The 15,601-nt window shown below is 34.8% G+C and overlaps 4 protein-coding genes across 5 annotated transcripts; 3 read left to right on the top strand and 1 right to left on the bottom strand.

The window, feature by feature from the left end:
* Positions 1-3,008: 3,008 nt before the first annotated feature.
* LOC108754584 (intraflagellar transport protein 122 homolog) lies at positions 3,009-8,945 on the top strand. The gene is made up of 16 exons (XM_018497018.1): positions 3,009-3,089; positions 3,738-3,847; positions 3,918-4,038; positions 4,108-4,318; positions 4,514-4,587; positions 4,679-4,949; positions 5,018-5,179; positions 5,279-5,576; positions 6,025-6,395; positions 6,463-6,855; positions 6,990-7,404; positions 7,465-7,691; positions 7,769-8,156; positions 8,235-8,404; positions 8,476-8,637; positions 8,714-8,945. The coding sequence occupies exons 1-16, from the start codon at positions 3,037-3,039 to the stop codon at positions 8,795-8,797; spliced, it is 3,510 nt and encodes a 1,169-aa protein (XP_018352520.1). The 5' UTR covers positions 3,009-3,036; the 3' UTR covers positions 8,798-8,945.
* A 126-nt stretch (positions 8,946-9,071) lies between these two features.
* LOC108754585 lies at positions 9,072-11,055 on the top strand. 2 transcript variants are annotated; one of them, XM_018497021.1, is made up of 9 exons: positions 9,072-9,343; positions 9,427-9,582; positions 9,693-9,823; positions 9,887-10,019; positions 10,089-10,211; positions 10,281-10,364; positions 10,458-10,610; positions 10,749-10,877; positions 10,946-11,055. In XM_018497021.1, the coding sequence occupies exons 1-9, from the start codon at positions 9,205-9,207 to the stop codon at positions 11,053-11,055; spliced, it is 1,158 nt and encodes a 385-aa protein (XP_018352523.1). In that variant the 5' UTR covers positions 9,072-9,204. The 2 variants fall into 2 exon arrangements, with proteins under 2 accessions (XP_018352523.1, XP_018352522.1); XM_018497020.1 differs by lacking the exon at positions 9,072-9,343 and having other exon boundaries at positions 9,349-9,582; positions 9,693-10,019; positions 10,281-10,610.
* Positions 11,056-11,190: 135 nt separating this feature from the next.
* On the bottom strand, positions 11,191-13,326 carry LOC108754440 (prostaglandin E synthase 2). The gene is made up of 5 exons (XM_018496713.1): positions 12,953-13,326; positions 12,803-12,877; positions 12,135-12,472; positions 11,786-11,897; positions 11,191-11,566 (listed from the first exon to the last, which is right to left on the bottom strand). The coding sequence occupies exons 1-5, from the start codon at positions 13,253-13,255 to the stop codon at positions 11,204-11,206; spliced, it is 1,191 nt and encodes a 396-aa protein (XP_018352215.1). The 5' UTR covers positions 13,256-13,326; the 3' UTR covers positions 11,191-11,203.
* A 328-nt stretch (positions 13,327-13,654) lies between these two features.
* Positions 13,655-14,846, top strand: LOC108754450 (histone-lysine N-methyltransferase SETMAR-like). The gene has a single exon (XM_018496722.1). It carries the CDS (start codon positions 13,761-13,763, stop codon positions 14,784-14,786), a length of 1,026 nt encoding a protein of 341 aa, XP_018352224.1. The 5' UTR covers positions 13,655-13,760; the 3' UTR covers positions 14,787-14,846.
* The last annotated feature ends 755 nt before the right edge of the window (positions 14,847-15,601 follow it).

Here is a 15,601-nt window from a genome sequence, read left to right as displayed (position 1 = left end):
ACAATCTATACGCTCTATACACTCATACATTCTAAAAAGTCATTAGAAATGGAACCCGTCTACTAGCGGCCTCTATGTGCACACACTGAACTGTGTACCTCAGTGGGTAACACATCGACGATTTTATGACTCTCATGAATTAGAATTCAATTATGATCGATAATTCCACGTATTTACCTGTAATCGCTGCGCAAATACCGATTATGATAATAATCGAGCTGATGATACCAACTGTGCTACCTACTACGGTTCACTTGATGCAAATGCTTTGAAGCGTTTGATTGATCAATCGGAAGAAAATTTTACTAATTGACCAATCAAAAAACGCTTCAAAGCAAAAACGCTTGGTAGCATCAAGTGGACCGCACCCTTCAATGTCCATCAGTCCATGGTTTCCTCCATAGTTCCCTCCACCATGATGAATGATGGGAGTGACTCATCTTTCTTCTTTCCACCATGATGGCGATCATGGCGACCGTTATGTAAACGTGTTGCAAGATGTTGAGTGCATTTCGGATCGTTTACTATAGTCATAAAAATTTTTGAACAGCAAAACTGTTGCGTTATGCTGAACGCAAAATGGTCAACATTACTGGTTAAATAAGGATAGTGCCTATCGAGCGCTTCCTGTCCAATGGCTCCTGTTAACTGATATCAAACTACTGTTTTCAATAGTAACTCTGAGAAGTAGTAATTCTATCAACTAGAATTAAAAATACTATTTACATTGGCTTTGTTCCCATATTCACTGCTATAGTGCTAATTTATAGTATAGTGACGTATATTCATTCATTGGGAATACATAAATATCGCAACATGGCGGAGGCCTGGGCCATACTACAAGCTTTATTCACTGCCCAAAAAATAGATGTCGCAATGTCATCATATTTACCGATTCAACAAGTATCCTGGAGACATTAAACACCCTAAACCTAACCGAGATAATTATCTGATCAGTCTAATTAAAAACGAATTCTGGCGGGCTAACAAACAGGTGCCATAGTTCTCTTCTGAGTGTCCGCTCACAAAGGCATCACTGGCAATGAGATAACCGATCAGCTAGCTAAAGAAGGATGCTCTTCCAATAATCACCCTATCAAGTACTCAGACCTCCAGATTGAATCCAAAACCAATAATCAACAGTGCTTCCATGCCACACACAAAAGAAGAATCGCAACACAAGGAATAATGTTATTATCTAGAGTATTATTTATTAGTATTATTGTAATTTTGTAATATATTTGTAATATATAATTTTGTAAGCGATTGTTAGTATTATATTAGATAAATCGTATTAATTCAATAAGCATTTAGACAATGGACAATATTGATAGATCCTATATGAATACTATTCAAGTCTGTTTTTTAGGAGAAGTCTGTTTTTTCAGACTTTTTTTTATGAGAAATCACTTGTGTGAAAGCATATTACTACCAGACCTATGCTGAAACACAGTTTTGTATTATTTTGTATCTGAGCCTGTTGAAACTATTGAATAAAGATTTTGATGATTAAACTATGTTGACCTGTTCTATCTAACTTACCAGATTAGGGACAGGAAGCGCTTTCTTCACCACAGTATTAGACCGATCCTCTACCTTTATAGAGGAAATGTTCATCCATATTCTGTTCTTATACAGGAATCATATTGAAAACAAGTGCTTTCGGAAACTGAAGGATTATTTGCATTACTAATTTGATTTCCGAATTTAATGAAGACAATTTTGATAATAAATTCTATTTAAAGGAAGAATTAAAGAAATTTGAGTTTGCTGTCAATTTGGCTCCAAATTGCTGACATTTTGCTATAGGGTTAAGACTGTCTTCTGAATAAATATGAATATTGGCCAATCTAAAAAAAAATACAAGTAGTTTATGTTAGTGAATAAACTATATAATAAATAAGATTTTCAATATATACAATGTATGTACAGGATTAAATAAGGTCGGAGCCGCATTGGATTTGTGTAGAGTCAAGGGGAACAAAAAAGTCTAATACTATTTTGTAATGTTCGCAATAGTTAACAAGATATTAATTACTAAAAATGGCCGAATATTGGTCTTTTACAATTTTTTTCTCAAATACTATCAATTTTACAAAAAACCTATAAGAAATAAAAATTATTTATTTTTTTCTCATAGAACTCTAAGAATTTTTTCAGAATTTTTTATCAACTTTTAATGTATTTTCTTATTTTTATTATCATGAAAAAATACGGTATTAAAAAATTCTGAAAAAATTCTCAGAACTTTACTGAGAAGAAAATAAACAATTTTTGTTTAGCCTCAACGGCAATTCTGCTTGATCGTTATCCATTACTCATTATTTATTACTTTTTTTCAGTAAGTATAAACGCATAATTGTTACTTTTCGAAGTAACGTTTCTAACTTAAACAACCTTATAGCGTTTAATTAGTTAACGTTACCGTTATAAAAAAATTGCAACATTATCATCAAATTGTTTATTATAAAAAGTAACAGCAAAGTAACTAAAAAGTAATAACATTTGCCAATCCTGATTTTATATTCAATATAGTAAACTTCAAAACACAAGCAATCATGATTTATTACCATTATTATATACAACTATGCAAGTATATAGTTTATAAATTTATAATTTATTATAAATACTTGTATAGCTTGTATATAGTAATAGTAATGAAGTATCAATGGCGTGTGTTGCGATATTCATCGAATTATAAACTTTAATTAATTTTATTCTATGATGATCATAAAATGTAATTGCGTGTATTATGAAAATATTACAATGTATTACAAAAATAATGTTATAATTATAACGCCTGTAAGTATTGCACACTTTCTTATCCAGAGAAGACAAACTTCTTGAATAAGCTCCCATTTTTAACAGTATCCGATATAGCAGCGTTCTCTGAAACGGAATTACCTACATTTCACCCGTCCGTTGCGGTTACCATGGTAATTGTGTGAACGCCAAACAAATTTCTGTCACATAGAATAATATTGTTGATCATTGTTGATCTAACAATATTAGACAATCTGTGCTGAATGTGACACAATGAGAGCACATCCAGCATGGGTCGACAAGGTGCAAGAAAAATCAGATCAATGGTAAAACTCAAATAGATTGATAGTTGTCTCTCAATAATCATAAATTCATCTTTTCATAAATCTGCTGAATAAAAATTAGAGGAATAAAGAAATGTTACAATACATGAAGCACGATTTACTTTATCAAGCCTATAAGACAAGCAGATAACATGCATAAGATATCTAAAAGACGTCATTTAGATATCTTATACAACATATATAATAATGTTATCAGGGAATTAATTAAAATTAACAATATATACAATATTAATTGTGTAATTTGTTAGTCGTTTATATATGAATGGAAAATATATTTTTGATTTTATATTTTGTTTGTGTTTCATAAAAGCCTATTCTACAATGTGCTCTCTGTTTTCTGTTCTTGTTTTTTACCTTCTGCTTTTTTCTGCAATCGTTTTATCGACAATTGTATTTCTTCTTTCGGAGTTCATTAACTTTTATCTCGGACGATATAAAACAAAAAACTGGATAAGAAGCAAAAAGACGAGGTGCAAAAAAATAACAAAAAGCAAGACAGGAAACAAAAAGCACAGAACAGGCTAAAGGCTTAAAAGTCTCCATTAAGATAAGCACTGTTTCTTTTCATATATTTTAATGTTTATTGCCGCTTATTACAAATATATATAATAAAGTGATGTTTTATTTCAGTATATATGATCTTTGCTTCAATCCAGATGGTACACAATTAGTTGTTGCCTCTGGTAATCAGGTTCTTGTATATGAGACCAATGATGGTGCTTTGATTCAACCATTAAAGGGTGATTATCTGAAGACTTTAACAATTAAAATATATTCTATATTTTTCTAATATATTGTCTTTTCTTATAGGGCATAAGGACACAGTATATTGTGTATGTTATGCAAAAGATGGCAAGAAGTTTGCATCAGGAGGTGCAGATAAAAGTGTCATCATTTGGACTTCTAAGCTGGAAGGGATTTTAAAATATTCGTAGGTTGCGTATTTATAACTTTAATAAATATGAACCTTTGATAGATTCCATAATTTTTCTTTGCTTAGACATAATGAAGCTGTACAGTCGATGCATTTTAATCCCGTCTCACATCAGCTTCTCAGCTGTTCGCTCTCAGATATCGCCTTTTGGTCTGTGGAACAGAAAGCTGTGCAGAAACATAAGTCTGGGGGAAGAGTCAATTGCTGTGCGTGGACAAGAGATGGACAATACTTAGCTCTTGGTCTTGCAAATGGATATGTATCCATAAGAAACAAAGTATTTTACTCATTTCGTCTATATAATTTTTTAAATTTTATGTAATTAAATATTAATGTGCTTTTAAATATCTTCAATGTTAAATATAATAAATATTTTTAATATATTTAGTAAAATATATGTATAACGTGTCTTTAGATTATTTTAAATTATCTAATCTAACGTAAATTCATTTATATTTTGTATATTTTTCAGAATGGTGAGGAAAAAACACGCATTGAACGGCAAATTGGAGTACCAATTTGGAGTTTATCATGGAATCCTTTACAGTACCTACAATCTTATAAAAATTAAAGATATAATTATTACATCTAATTAAGAGACAGAAGAAATAAGAACATTTTATTGATATTTACTTAGGGACGATGCTATGGATGTTCTTTGCATTGCTGAATGGAATGGAGTCATCTCATTTTACACTATCGGTGGGGAAGCTATCAGAAGAGAGAGATCATTCGGTTTTACACCACTTAAAATCACTCACTTCCCGGAAGGCCAATATCTTCTCATTTGCGGTAGTAATAAACAATGTCTGTTGATGACATACGATGGCATACAGCTAGTTAATGTAGGTGGTACCTTTTCGTCGTGGGTATGGAGCTGTGCCGTTCATCCAACTGCCTCACATATTGTAAGTTATGAAATATTGTTTGCGGTATTACTTATCTTAATGATTTGTTATTGAACGATTATTTACAGGCACTCGGTGCCCAAGACGGAACAATTACATATCTACAACTATCTTGGAACATCGTGCACGGTTTATACGGCGATAGATATGCATATAGGGAGAACATGACTGACGTGATAATACAGCATTTGATTACGAATCAGAAAGTTCGAATTAAATGTAAAGATCTGGTGAGTATAATACTAAAAAAATTGTGTAAATAATTAAATAACTTAAAAATAAAAGATACAATTACTTTTATTACTTTCAAATGCATATATCTATTTCAGGTATGCCGAATTGCAGTGTATCGGAACAGATTAGCTGTGCAATTACCCGAACGCGTAATCATTTACGAACCGTCCGGTACCGGCGATGGAATGCATTATAGAATACGAGACAAACTTAATCAGACGTTGAACTGCAATCTGTTAGTTGTTACGTCGAATCATTTAGTTTTGTGCCTGGAAAGACGTCTGCAGAGTCTCTCGTTCGCCGGAATAATAGAAAGAGAATGGATACTCGATGGACTTATCACTTACATCAAAGTAGCAGGCGGTCCCGCCGGACAGGAATGTTTAATAGCTGGTAAATTTCGATAAAAAAGATCCTGCACTAATTATAAAAAATATATGGAATTATAAATATATGAAAAAATATGATATAAATATATGAAAAATTGAATTCTGGTGAAATGAATTAATTTATGAATTAGTTAACGATTTAGTTTTTCACATATAATGTAGTTTATAATGTGATAAATAAAAGATGCTATAGACATAAGGATAATTTAATAATGGATAATTTTTTTATCTATAATCACAAATGTGCTCTGTTAGCACAAGTTAAGTTTTAGCAAAAACTCTATTAAACCTTGTATCTACGATATTTTTTCTTGTTTCACTTCATTATAAGCTCTACATCATATGTGAAAACTAACTTATTTCATCAGGACCCAATTTTCTACATAATTAGTGCGAGATCTTTTATTGTCTTATTATAGTACATCAACATTTGTAACATAAGTTAATATTAGGATTGAAGAGCGGACACGTAATGAAGATATATCTTGACAATCCTTTTCCCGCGCACATCGCGAAAGTTGAGGATGCCGTGAGGTGCTTGGATATCAGCTCTTTAAAGGAGAAAATGGCAGTAGTCAGCGAAGCTGGTATCCTATCAGTCTTCGATTTGTGCACCGGCGAGAAACTACAAGAATTCCAAAATGTCAACAGCGTCGCGTTCAACATTGCCTTCGAGGATATCATGTGTTTCGCGGGCAACAATTATCTTGCGATAAAAGTTGCGAATTTTTCCGAGTACAGGCAGAAGTTCTCCGGTTTTGTCGTAGGACACAATGGCTCAAAGCTGTACTGCTTGAACGGGTCGTCCATCATGACGTTGGAGGTAAGTCATAACATTAAGCAAAATAGCAAACTGTATTTTGTATGATATTATCCTTTAATATTTGCAGGTGCCATTGTCGTTGTTTATGTACCAATATATAGATATTGGATTGTACAACCACGCTTATGACATAGCATGCTTAGGCGTGGCCGAATCAGACTGGCTTGCCTTGGGGACAGCGTGTCTTGACAATCTAGAGTTAAACATCGCATATTCGGCGTTCGCGCGAATAAAGAAACTGCGTTATATAGAAATTGTGTCCGAAGTGGAAGAGAAATTAAAATCGGGTGAATGGGGACGGGAGGCTTGCATGGCTACTGCCGCAGCCGCTATGGGAAAACTTCGCGACGCAGCAAAGCTCTATCAGAAAGCCGGTTTGCAACAATACGCTCTGGATATGTATTCCGACTTACGAATGTTTGACATCGCTCAGGAATTCATCGCCTCCGGCAACACGCAGGTGCGTTTATAATCAACATTTTAAAGATTAGCACCTAAAAAATGTAATAAAGTTAAATATCGATGAAACAGAATAATAAATGAGTAGATAATATTTATCAAACATTGGGTTTAACATTTCATTTGGGTCTTCAGGATCGTACGATATTATTGCGACGGCGAGCGGAATGGGCGAAAAGCTTGGGTGAGCCGCGCGCTGCAGCCGAGATGTTCCTCTCCGCGGGAGACATCGATCGTGCCATCAGTATTATCGCTGAATACGGTTGGATCGACATGCTAATCAAAGTAGGCAGGCAATTGGATAAGGCGGATAGAGACAACCTATCTATGATCGCCAAGAAACTTAAGCAACTGGGTGCTTCGCATGGCGCAGCGGAGATTTTCAGCCGGCTGGGAGATGATCCTGATGTTGCAGACGTGCTTGTGGATGCACAAGCGTGGCCCGAGGCCTTCGAACTCGCGGAAAGGAATCCGAAGTTAAGGTCACGAATATACGGACCGTACGCACGATGGTTAGCCGAGACAGGACGATTTTCCGAGGCTCAAGAAGGTACGGATACGCACAGTGTCGGAGATTTAATTATTACTCAGCATTTAATATCTATTACAGCATTCCAAATGGCGGGACAACCAGAAGAATCCATACTTGTACTCACGATGCTAGCTAACAACGCTGTGATAGAGAAAAGATTTTGCGACGCCTCCTACTTTTATTGGCTCCTGTCGCAGTTGAGTTTGGATTTGTCTAAGAGCGTAGAAGAGATAAAAACAATGTTTCTCAATTATTCCGACAAGGCGGATATTTATTATGCGTATCACGAAGTATTCAAGTATCTGGTATAATCTCAATACGTTAAATGTGGCATTTTCTCCATTTATTCTTCCTTCCATCCAATAACATTAATGTATTCTAGGAGGAACCTTTTACATCTCTGATGCCAGAAGCGTTATTCAATATTTCAAGATATTTACTCATGAAGACGCAAAATATGCGACTAGATGGCATTTCGAAGATGACGATAATGTACTGTCTAATGAAACAAGCACGAATATTGGGAGCTAACAAGCTGGTTATGCAAATATTGGACCAATTACGATCGATGAAGATTCCTGAAAATCTTTTGGCGCAAGTAGAAACGTCGACTCTAATCGCCAGATCTTATCCGTATCGTGATCCGGAAGAATTATTGCCTCTATGCTACAAATGCTCCACCTTCAATCCGTTATTACCGACGAATAATGTCTCTGGTAGTAATTGCACGCAATGCGGTTTAAAATTTCAACATTCCTTCGTTATGTTTGGTAAATAGCGGATTACAATCTGTAAAAGTTTAAATTCATTCTAGAGCAGCTGACTGGTAAACCAATATTCATTTACAGAAATTCTGCCATTAGTTGAGTTTGAATTGGAGGATGACATCACGGATGAGGAAGCGGAGAAATTGATAGAGGAACCGTTACCTTCCTCCGATGATCTCACAATTAGCGATCAATTGACCATAACTTCCAATGAAGCTGATCTCTTCACTGTCCGTTTATTGAAATACGAGGTATAATTAACACTGAATGTACAATTGCACAAAGCGTTCATTTGATTAAAAAAAAAAATTATCTATCACAGGAAAAATCTACTAATTCTACGGTAACTGTTGGAAGAGGGGTATTGAAAAGTATGGATCCGTCTACAGTGATAATTATTAAATGGCCTAAACCCTTTAAGACTAGATACTTTAGGAATCTTTTACCCGATCTCCAGATCAGCTTGTGCAAGTGCTGTTTAAAAGTAAGTTATGAAAACGCAATTTAAAAAAAATCAAGCTTTACCGAATCTTGTTCTGTATGACTGTATAATATTTCAGTTGTTTCATTCGGATGACTACGAGCTAGCGTTGTTACGACACGGGCATTGCCCGTTCTGTCGGACGCCGAACGTGACTGCTTGAATAAAGTTGAGATAATGTGAAATTAGATATTTGTTATAGATCAGACGTACATATTGAATTGTTGAAAATATTTTAGAAATGTTTTAATCGCGCGAAATAAAAATGTTTTAGAAATATTTCAATCTTTCTATTTAGGATTAGATCTTGTACAGCACTGATGTGGCATATATATTATAATTTGTTTTTTAAATGCGAAACCTTTTGCGTTATTTTTTCTATTTACTACTACGATTGTACGATTCAAATAAATAAAACAAAAGTACCTCACAGACGTTGTACAGTTAAAGGAACAGTAAATCCGAGGGTTCGGCAACGTGCTAATTATGGTGATCATTTGAGTACATATATTCCGTTACCGGCATTCCCTTGAGAGCCAGAATATCTAGAAATCAGTCGCACTTCCAGACATGATCAGTATACTCTTGGTCGGCTATTTTACTCTCGTATTTGTCATAAGTGTTCAGACCATTAATTTGGATCAGCCCTTAAGAGATAATGCTTTGGAGATCAAATCGTTTAATTCCCATTCCAATCATCGGGGAAAGTGTAAGTTCATTTAAAAAGTAATGAATGTCATTTAAATATGTACATTTGAAACGACGTATCTCTCTTGATGTATCTTCGTTCAGTCTTCCCGCTATTCAGCGTCGTGCGTTTCGCTAACTCCGAGTGCTTGTCGAGCATCGATCAACTTAATGGCACGTGCTTCACAAGACGAGAGTGTATGAATTTCGGGGGTAACCCGTCGGGATCGTGCGCTAACAGATTGGGCACTTGTTGCATATGTAAGTAGCATAACAGAAATATGAATTATAAAATAAACTATAATTTATAATAAATCATAATTACAAATTACAATTTCTTAATTATAAAATAAATTGATATATTTCAACAGTTCAAAAGTCTTGCGGCTCCACCACCAACATGAACAACACATATTTCGTAAGTCCGAGATATCCTATCACTTATCGAGGTGGAGAACGTTGCTCGATCACAGTGCAACGTTGTAATCCTAATATATGTCAGGTAACGTCCACACTATGCATTAATTTCAGTAAGTTACAGTCTTTAAATGTCCCATGTTTGCAGTTGCGACTGGATTTTCTGGAGGCTACCTGGGCCCAGCCAAATGCTACTGGATTTTGCGATTTAGACGTGTTTCTCGTATCAGGAGGTTCATCTACAGTGCCCAGAATATGCGGGGAAAACACTAATCAGCATGGTAAATAAAACGATGATTTGTACAAATTTTCAGGTTGAGGAAAGTAGATTAAATTAAATTCGTTATCAGTATACGTTGACTTTAACGGAGCAACGCCAATCACGATATCCGTCGACACCAACGCGGATTTTGCGTTCGATCGACGCTGGAATATAAGGATCCAGCAAATAGCGTGCGATTCTGTATGCAGAGGTACACAAGCATTTTTATTATATCATTGCCTTGAGATACTTGAATAATTGTCTCCCGCCTCCGTTTTAGCTCCTAATGGATGCTTACAATATTACAATATTCTCTCCGGCACTGTAATGAGCTTTAACTTTGGCACAACAGAAAATGTCCGAGGTACATGTCAGTCAAACGTCACAGTGAACTCTTCGCATTTAGACCATTCATTTAAAACTATAAATGAACGATCTAAACTAAGAGTTGTTTCAGCTCCTCAGATTGGAACGCGACAGATGGTGAATCATCGTTATGGCGTATGCGTTAGAATGGCTTTGGGATATTGCACTATTGAGTGGTCGGAAGTCGATAATCTCTCCTTTTCCGTTTCTGGAGACACGGGATCGTTTGATCCAAACATAATAGGTATATCAATTATTTTTCCTTGAAAATTTATAAATCTGTATAAATCTAATGAGAATTATTGATCGAACATACTTTGTAAAATTCCATCGCAGAACATCTTGCTATTTATCGGCGTTTAATTATTATATGTATCAACAGGCACACCCTTGGTAGCAGAATCTGGAGCTAGCTGTACCACCGATTTCGTAATTATACCCGATCCGCAAGAAAATGGCGTTTTCGATAATACAGATAGATTTTGCGGAAATGGATTTATAACTAAAACATGTAGGTAATCATAACGCCACGTTATACATTTTATAGAGATACTAAATATTTTTTCACTGAATTTCTAGCGGACTTGAAGCCATTCGTACTTTACGTCGTTACAAATGGTGATGAAATGCAAGAGGCCCAAAATAAAGGCTTCGCACTTTCATTTCGTCAGCTGCCTTGCGCAGTTTAAATATTGTATAAATATATTTTCCATATATTATTATATAAATATTTTTTCTGATCGAAAGTAGGTAATATTATTTTACCATATCGTTAATTGTATAAGTATCATTTATTTGTAAATAAATAACTCTATACACACGTGTGAAAATCAATTATTATCTACTCAAATTTACACTACCAGAATGTGCATCAACTTGCTCCTTCATAGCGTTATACCAAACGTCGATGTTCGTATGGGTCTTCAAATCTTGGAAAGCTTCACAGCCTTCAATACTCTTCAAAATACCATATATCGCTAAATCGGATAAATCAGGCTTGTTGCCGCCCATGAATGTAGTGCCACGTGCCTTGATGCTACGCAACCAGTAATTTGCCTCATCATACAACGATTGTCGCACATCATTTTTTAGATGGTGCCTCTTCTTAAGTCTCTTCCCTATTAACCACATTGCCATCGCGCCTACATTCACTATTAACAGTCGCTCCCACGTTGGGAAATATTCTTCCCATTTACCAACCTAAATGAAAAAAATTTTGTAATCTCATTTATGTAATCGTTCTGGTATATATTTTCTAAATCACCTTTCATAAGATAGTATTCGCAATCGATTCTTATATTCAAGATCGTCTTAAGATCTCACGCACCAATCAGAGGGCTGTATTAGCATCTTAAGACATTACTTAAGACGATCTTGAAATAAGAACGGACTATGAATATCAGCCATAGATTCACTTACTTCCGAGAACCAATTAAAAGTTTTGTAGGATTCATCGAGTGTTCTATAGACGTTTGGCGACAGAGTGTGGACAAATACGTCATCTGCCCACTTCCTCCACTTACGTTCTTCGCTAAACATATAAAAAAATGATAAAATATTATAAGTGTGATAAATTAAAAAATTTGCTACAATAATGGATTCACATTTTGTAAAAGCGGAAATAAACTTTAATTAAAATTAGAGTGAAAAAGGAGAACTATGTTATTATAATATTTAAGTTTAGAGCTAATTTATTTTGTTTTTACCAAATGTGAGTTAACCCACTATTGCAGCAATTATCAAATTGTGCACATCAGACTTCACGTACATAATATCGTCCATTGCTCTGTCTTTTGGAAGTTGGTTATTGAACATGAGGAAATACTTATTTATGATTTCGTATTTGAATTTGCCAGTTTCGTCATGCATGCCTATACTTGGATAATAATCAACAAACTCTTCAATCTTTTGTGACCTATCATATAGATGGGAGGCAAGAAGTGACACTATCATGGAACTGTCTTTTAAAGGCTGATAGCCTCCTTCGAGTTGGGTCAAAAGGATTGGAACTTTCTTATATGAAGACCATCCAATTTCTTTTCGGAGTACTGGATCTACCTCCACAACATCATAAGATATCCCATAATAATCCAAGAATGCTCTAACCTGAAACATAATTCCATTCAGATTAACTTAACAGATTAGTTTATTATCCAGAAAATAAGCTGACATTATTTTAATAGCTAGCATCATTTTAATATCAAAATAACATTAAAATGATGATAAATAACATAAATTTGTTGAGTAAATATCTATATTAAATTAAATTTATATTAAATATGTTATATTAAAATATCAATATTACTCTGTTAATATAGACAGAATTATTAACTTTTTATAATTAAAGAAATATTAAAAGAAAGGAAAAAAAATTAAGGATAAAAATTATACACAGGTATAGATTCTGCTACCTAAAATTTCTAAAATTTTACTTACCTTACAGCAGAAAGGACAAGTCTGATACTGGAATAACGTAAGTTTCAAACCGGTGGTGTCCCCCGAGTACACAATCTGAGCAAGACAAATGCGATTAGATTAATGCAAGACGCAACATCCAATCTCTCACAGAACGATTAATCAGGATACCTTCCGGGACGGAGTGACAGGCGGCTTGTGCTCGAGCAATACAGTATCCAACTCCGTTCCCTCCAGAGCGATGTTCTTTCGAGTTTCGTTGATCCTGTAATATGCATAACCTGCACCCACTGCGACGCCGGTAGCCGCGCTGATCAGACCGAATTTTACCAAGGCTTGTTTCTCCCGCGACAGCCCTATAACTGCCCCGTTCATGGAGAATGATCTCAGGGTGCCATTCTGGCTGGCGAAGTAGCACTTGTTCAAAAACTTTGCCCTTTCCGTAAACCGGGCGAGGTTGCGGATCGCAGCCATTTTTAGGTTATAAGATAAACGCAAGGCGCATTATGCAAATATGAAGACTGCTATGTGCAGCTGTGTGCCTGTGTGCGTATGTATGTACACATTTGTTTATGCGTTATATGTATGCGAGAGCGTATATAAATGGCAGCCGTAGATTATTTATATTGTACATACATTATTATTGTGAATTATTTTTTATTATATTATAAAATATAATTTATATACCTATTATTATTGTATTATTATTATTATTATTATTACTACTGTTATTTACTGTATTTATTGTTGTGTTATAGATTATTATTGCGCAAACGCGCGCATGATTGGAACAAAAATTCGTAGCGTTCTTCAATAGGTGGCGTTTGAACACGTGATTCGTTTCACGTGTGGCGTGGCTGAAACATATGACATTCACAATCTGACAGGTGATGTGATGTGTTTCAATCAACGCGTTTCTCCAAGCGATTTATGTGTGGGTTCGCCAATTCTAAAATGTGTTTACATTAAATAAGTAAAAATGGAGGAAAATAAGGTGCATTTTCGTCATTTGATGCTGTTTTATTTCCGGAAAAGGAAAAACGCTGCACAAACAGCAAAAAAGATATGTGCCATTTACGGAAATGGTACCGTAGCTGAGAGTACTGTTCGCAAGTGGTTTGCTCGATTCAGAAGTGGTAATTTCGATCTGGAGGACCGAGAACGTTCCGGTAGGCCTGCAGTCGTTGACGACGATCAAATCGTAACGTTAATTGAAAATAATCCACGTAACACGACACGGGACATTGCAGAGATACTTCACATATCTCATATGAGTGTCGTGAGGCATTTGGAGACACTCGGATATGTGAATCGCTACGATGTTTGGGTGCCTCACGACTTAACGGAAAGAAATTTAATGGATCGCATTTCGGTCAGCGATTCTTTACTCAAACGTAATGAAAACGATCCATTTTTGGAACGGACGATCACGGGCGATGAAAAATGGATCGTTTATAACAATGTGCAGGAACGAAAAAGGTCGTGGGGAAAACGAAATGAGACATTAACTAGTCCGAAAGATGATCTGCATCCAAAGAAGGTGATGCTGTGCATCTGGTGGGACTGGAAGGGTGTTGTGTATTACGAGCTTCTTCCACACAACCAGCCGTTGAATTCGGATAAGTACTGTTCCCAATTGGATCAATTGAAGGCAGCAATCGATGAAAAGCGACCGGAATTGGCCAATCAAAAGGGTGTCGTCTTCCATCAGCACAATGCCAGATCTCACATCTCCCTGCAAAGCCGGCAGAAATTGGTGCAGCTTGGCTGGGATGTCCTACCTCATCCACCATATTCACCTGACTTAGCACCTTCAGATTACCATTTATTCCGAGCTCTACAGAAGTCTCTTAATGGAAAGAGCTTCAATTCCCTGGAAGATTGTAAAAACCACCTAGACCAGTTTATCGCTGAGAAAGATACCAAGTTCTGGGAGAATGGAATCATGAAACTGCCTGAAAGATGGCAAAAGGTAGTGGAGCAGAATGGCACATATGTTGAATAAATTTATGTACAAATGTCTAAACATTGTCTTTGAATTTCACTTGACAACTCTGGTGAAAATTTTTCTTATAATTTTTATACGAATTGGAACATTTTTCAGAAATATTCAGAATAAATACTCAGATATATTTGGAAAGTTTACATATTCTCTCAGAATTTTTCATACATGTGAATTCTGAAATATTCTGAGATTTCTCATCCTCTAATTTCTAAAAAATATTTTCAAATTTTTTATATTTTATAACATTTTCATCAGAAATTATACTTACAAAAAATCTTATGCTATTTCATAATTAACATATATGAAAAATTCTGAAAAAAAATGTAGATTTTCTGAGAAATGTTCCAATTCGTATAAAAAAATGTGAAAAAGTTATAAAATTATATAGAAAAATTCCGAGAAAAATTTTCACCAGATAAAGTGCTATAAACTTTTGTTCCAATCCAGTATATTATTTAAAAATGTATTTATTAAAATACATACTTGCTTTCCAATTTAAACGAAAATAATATTATAGATTTATATACATATAGTTTTATTAATCATCCTGATTTTAATTAATGTACATATAATATTCATAATATATAGCTGATGACATATAGATAAATGTGTCATTAAACATTTTATAAAAAATATGTTCTCTAATGTGTGTAAATAGCACTATTACTCTATCCTTTTTATATTAAATATCCTGGCAATTTCGTCAGATAATCCACTAAATAGATACAATTCGAGCTACACATTTAAAAACTTATAGATTACAAATATAAACGTGCGCTTCTACAATATGTTTATAAATTTATATTAAATATAAA

This window comes from Trachymyrmex septentrionalis, unplaced genomic scaffold (assembly GCF_001594115.1).
Source record: "Trachymyrmex septentrionalis isolate Tsep2-gDNA-1 unplaced genomic scaffold, Tsep1.0 scaffold8, whole genome shotgun sequence".
Lineage (NCBI taxonomy): Eukaryota > Metazoa > Arthropoda > Insecta > Hymenoptera > Formicidae > Trachymyrmex > Trachymyrmex septentrionalis.
Note: the sequence above shows the minus strand (reverse complement) of the source record. Positions and strands in the feature narration are given on the sequence as shown.

Coding starts and splice junctions, on each gene's coding strand:
- LOC108754584 (XM_018497018.1), top strand. CDS start 3,037: ATGAGAGCACATCCAGCATGGGTCGACAAGGTGCAAGAAAAATCAGAT. Junction 3,848..3,917: donor TTTGATTCAACCATTAAAGG/GTGATTATCTGA, acceptor CTTTTCTTATAG/GGCATAAGGACACAGTATAT. Junction 8,405..8,475: donor TCCGTTTATTGAAATACGAG/GTATAATTAACA, acceptor TATCTATCACAG/GAAAAATCTACTAATTCTAC.
- LOC108754585 (XM_018497020.1), top strand. CDS start 9,411: ATGTATCTTCGTTCAGTCTTCCCGCTATTCAGCGTCGTGCGTTTCGCT. Junction 10,020..10,088: donor GGAAAACACTAATCAGCATG/GTAAATAAAACG, acceptor ATTCGTTATCAG/TATACGTTGACTTTAACGGA. Junction 10,878..10,945: donor TGGATTTATAACTAAAACAT/GTAGGTAATCAT, acceptor CTGAATTTCTAG/CGGACTTGAAGCCATTCGTA.
- LOC108754440 (XM_018496713.1), bottom strand. CDS start 13,255: ATGGCTGCGATCCGCAACCTCGCCCGGTTTACGGAAAGGGCAAAGTTT. Junction 12,878..12,952: donor CTGTCACTCCGTCCCGGAAG/GTATCCTGATTA, acceptor TGTCTTGCTCAG/ATTGTGTACTCGGGGGACAC. Junction 12,473..12,802: donor CTTGTCCTTTCTGCTGTAAG/GTAAGTAAAATT, acceptor ATTATGTTTCAG/GTTAGAGCATTCTTGGATTA.
- LOC108754450 (XM_018496722.1), top strand. CDS start 13,761: ATGGAGGAAAATAAGGTGCATTTTCGTCATTTGATGCTGTTTTATTTC.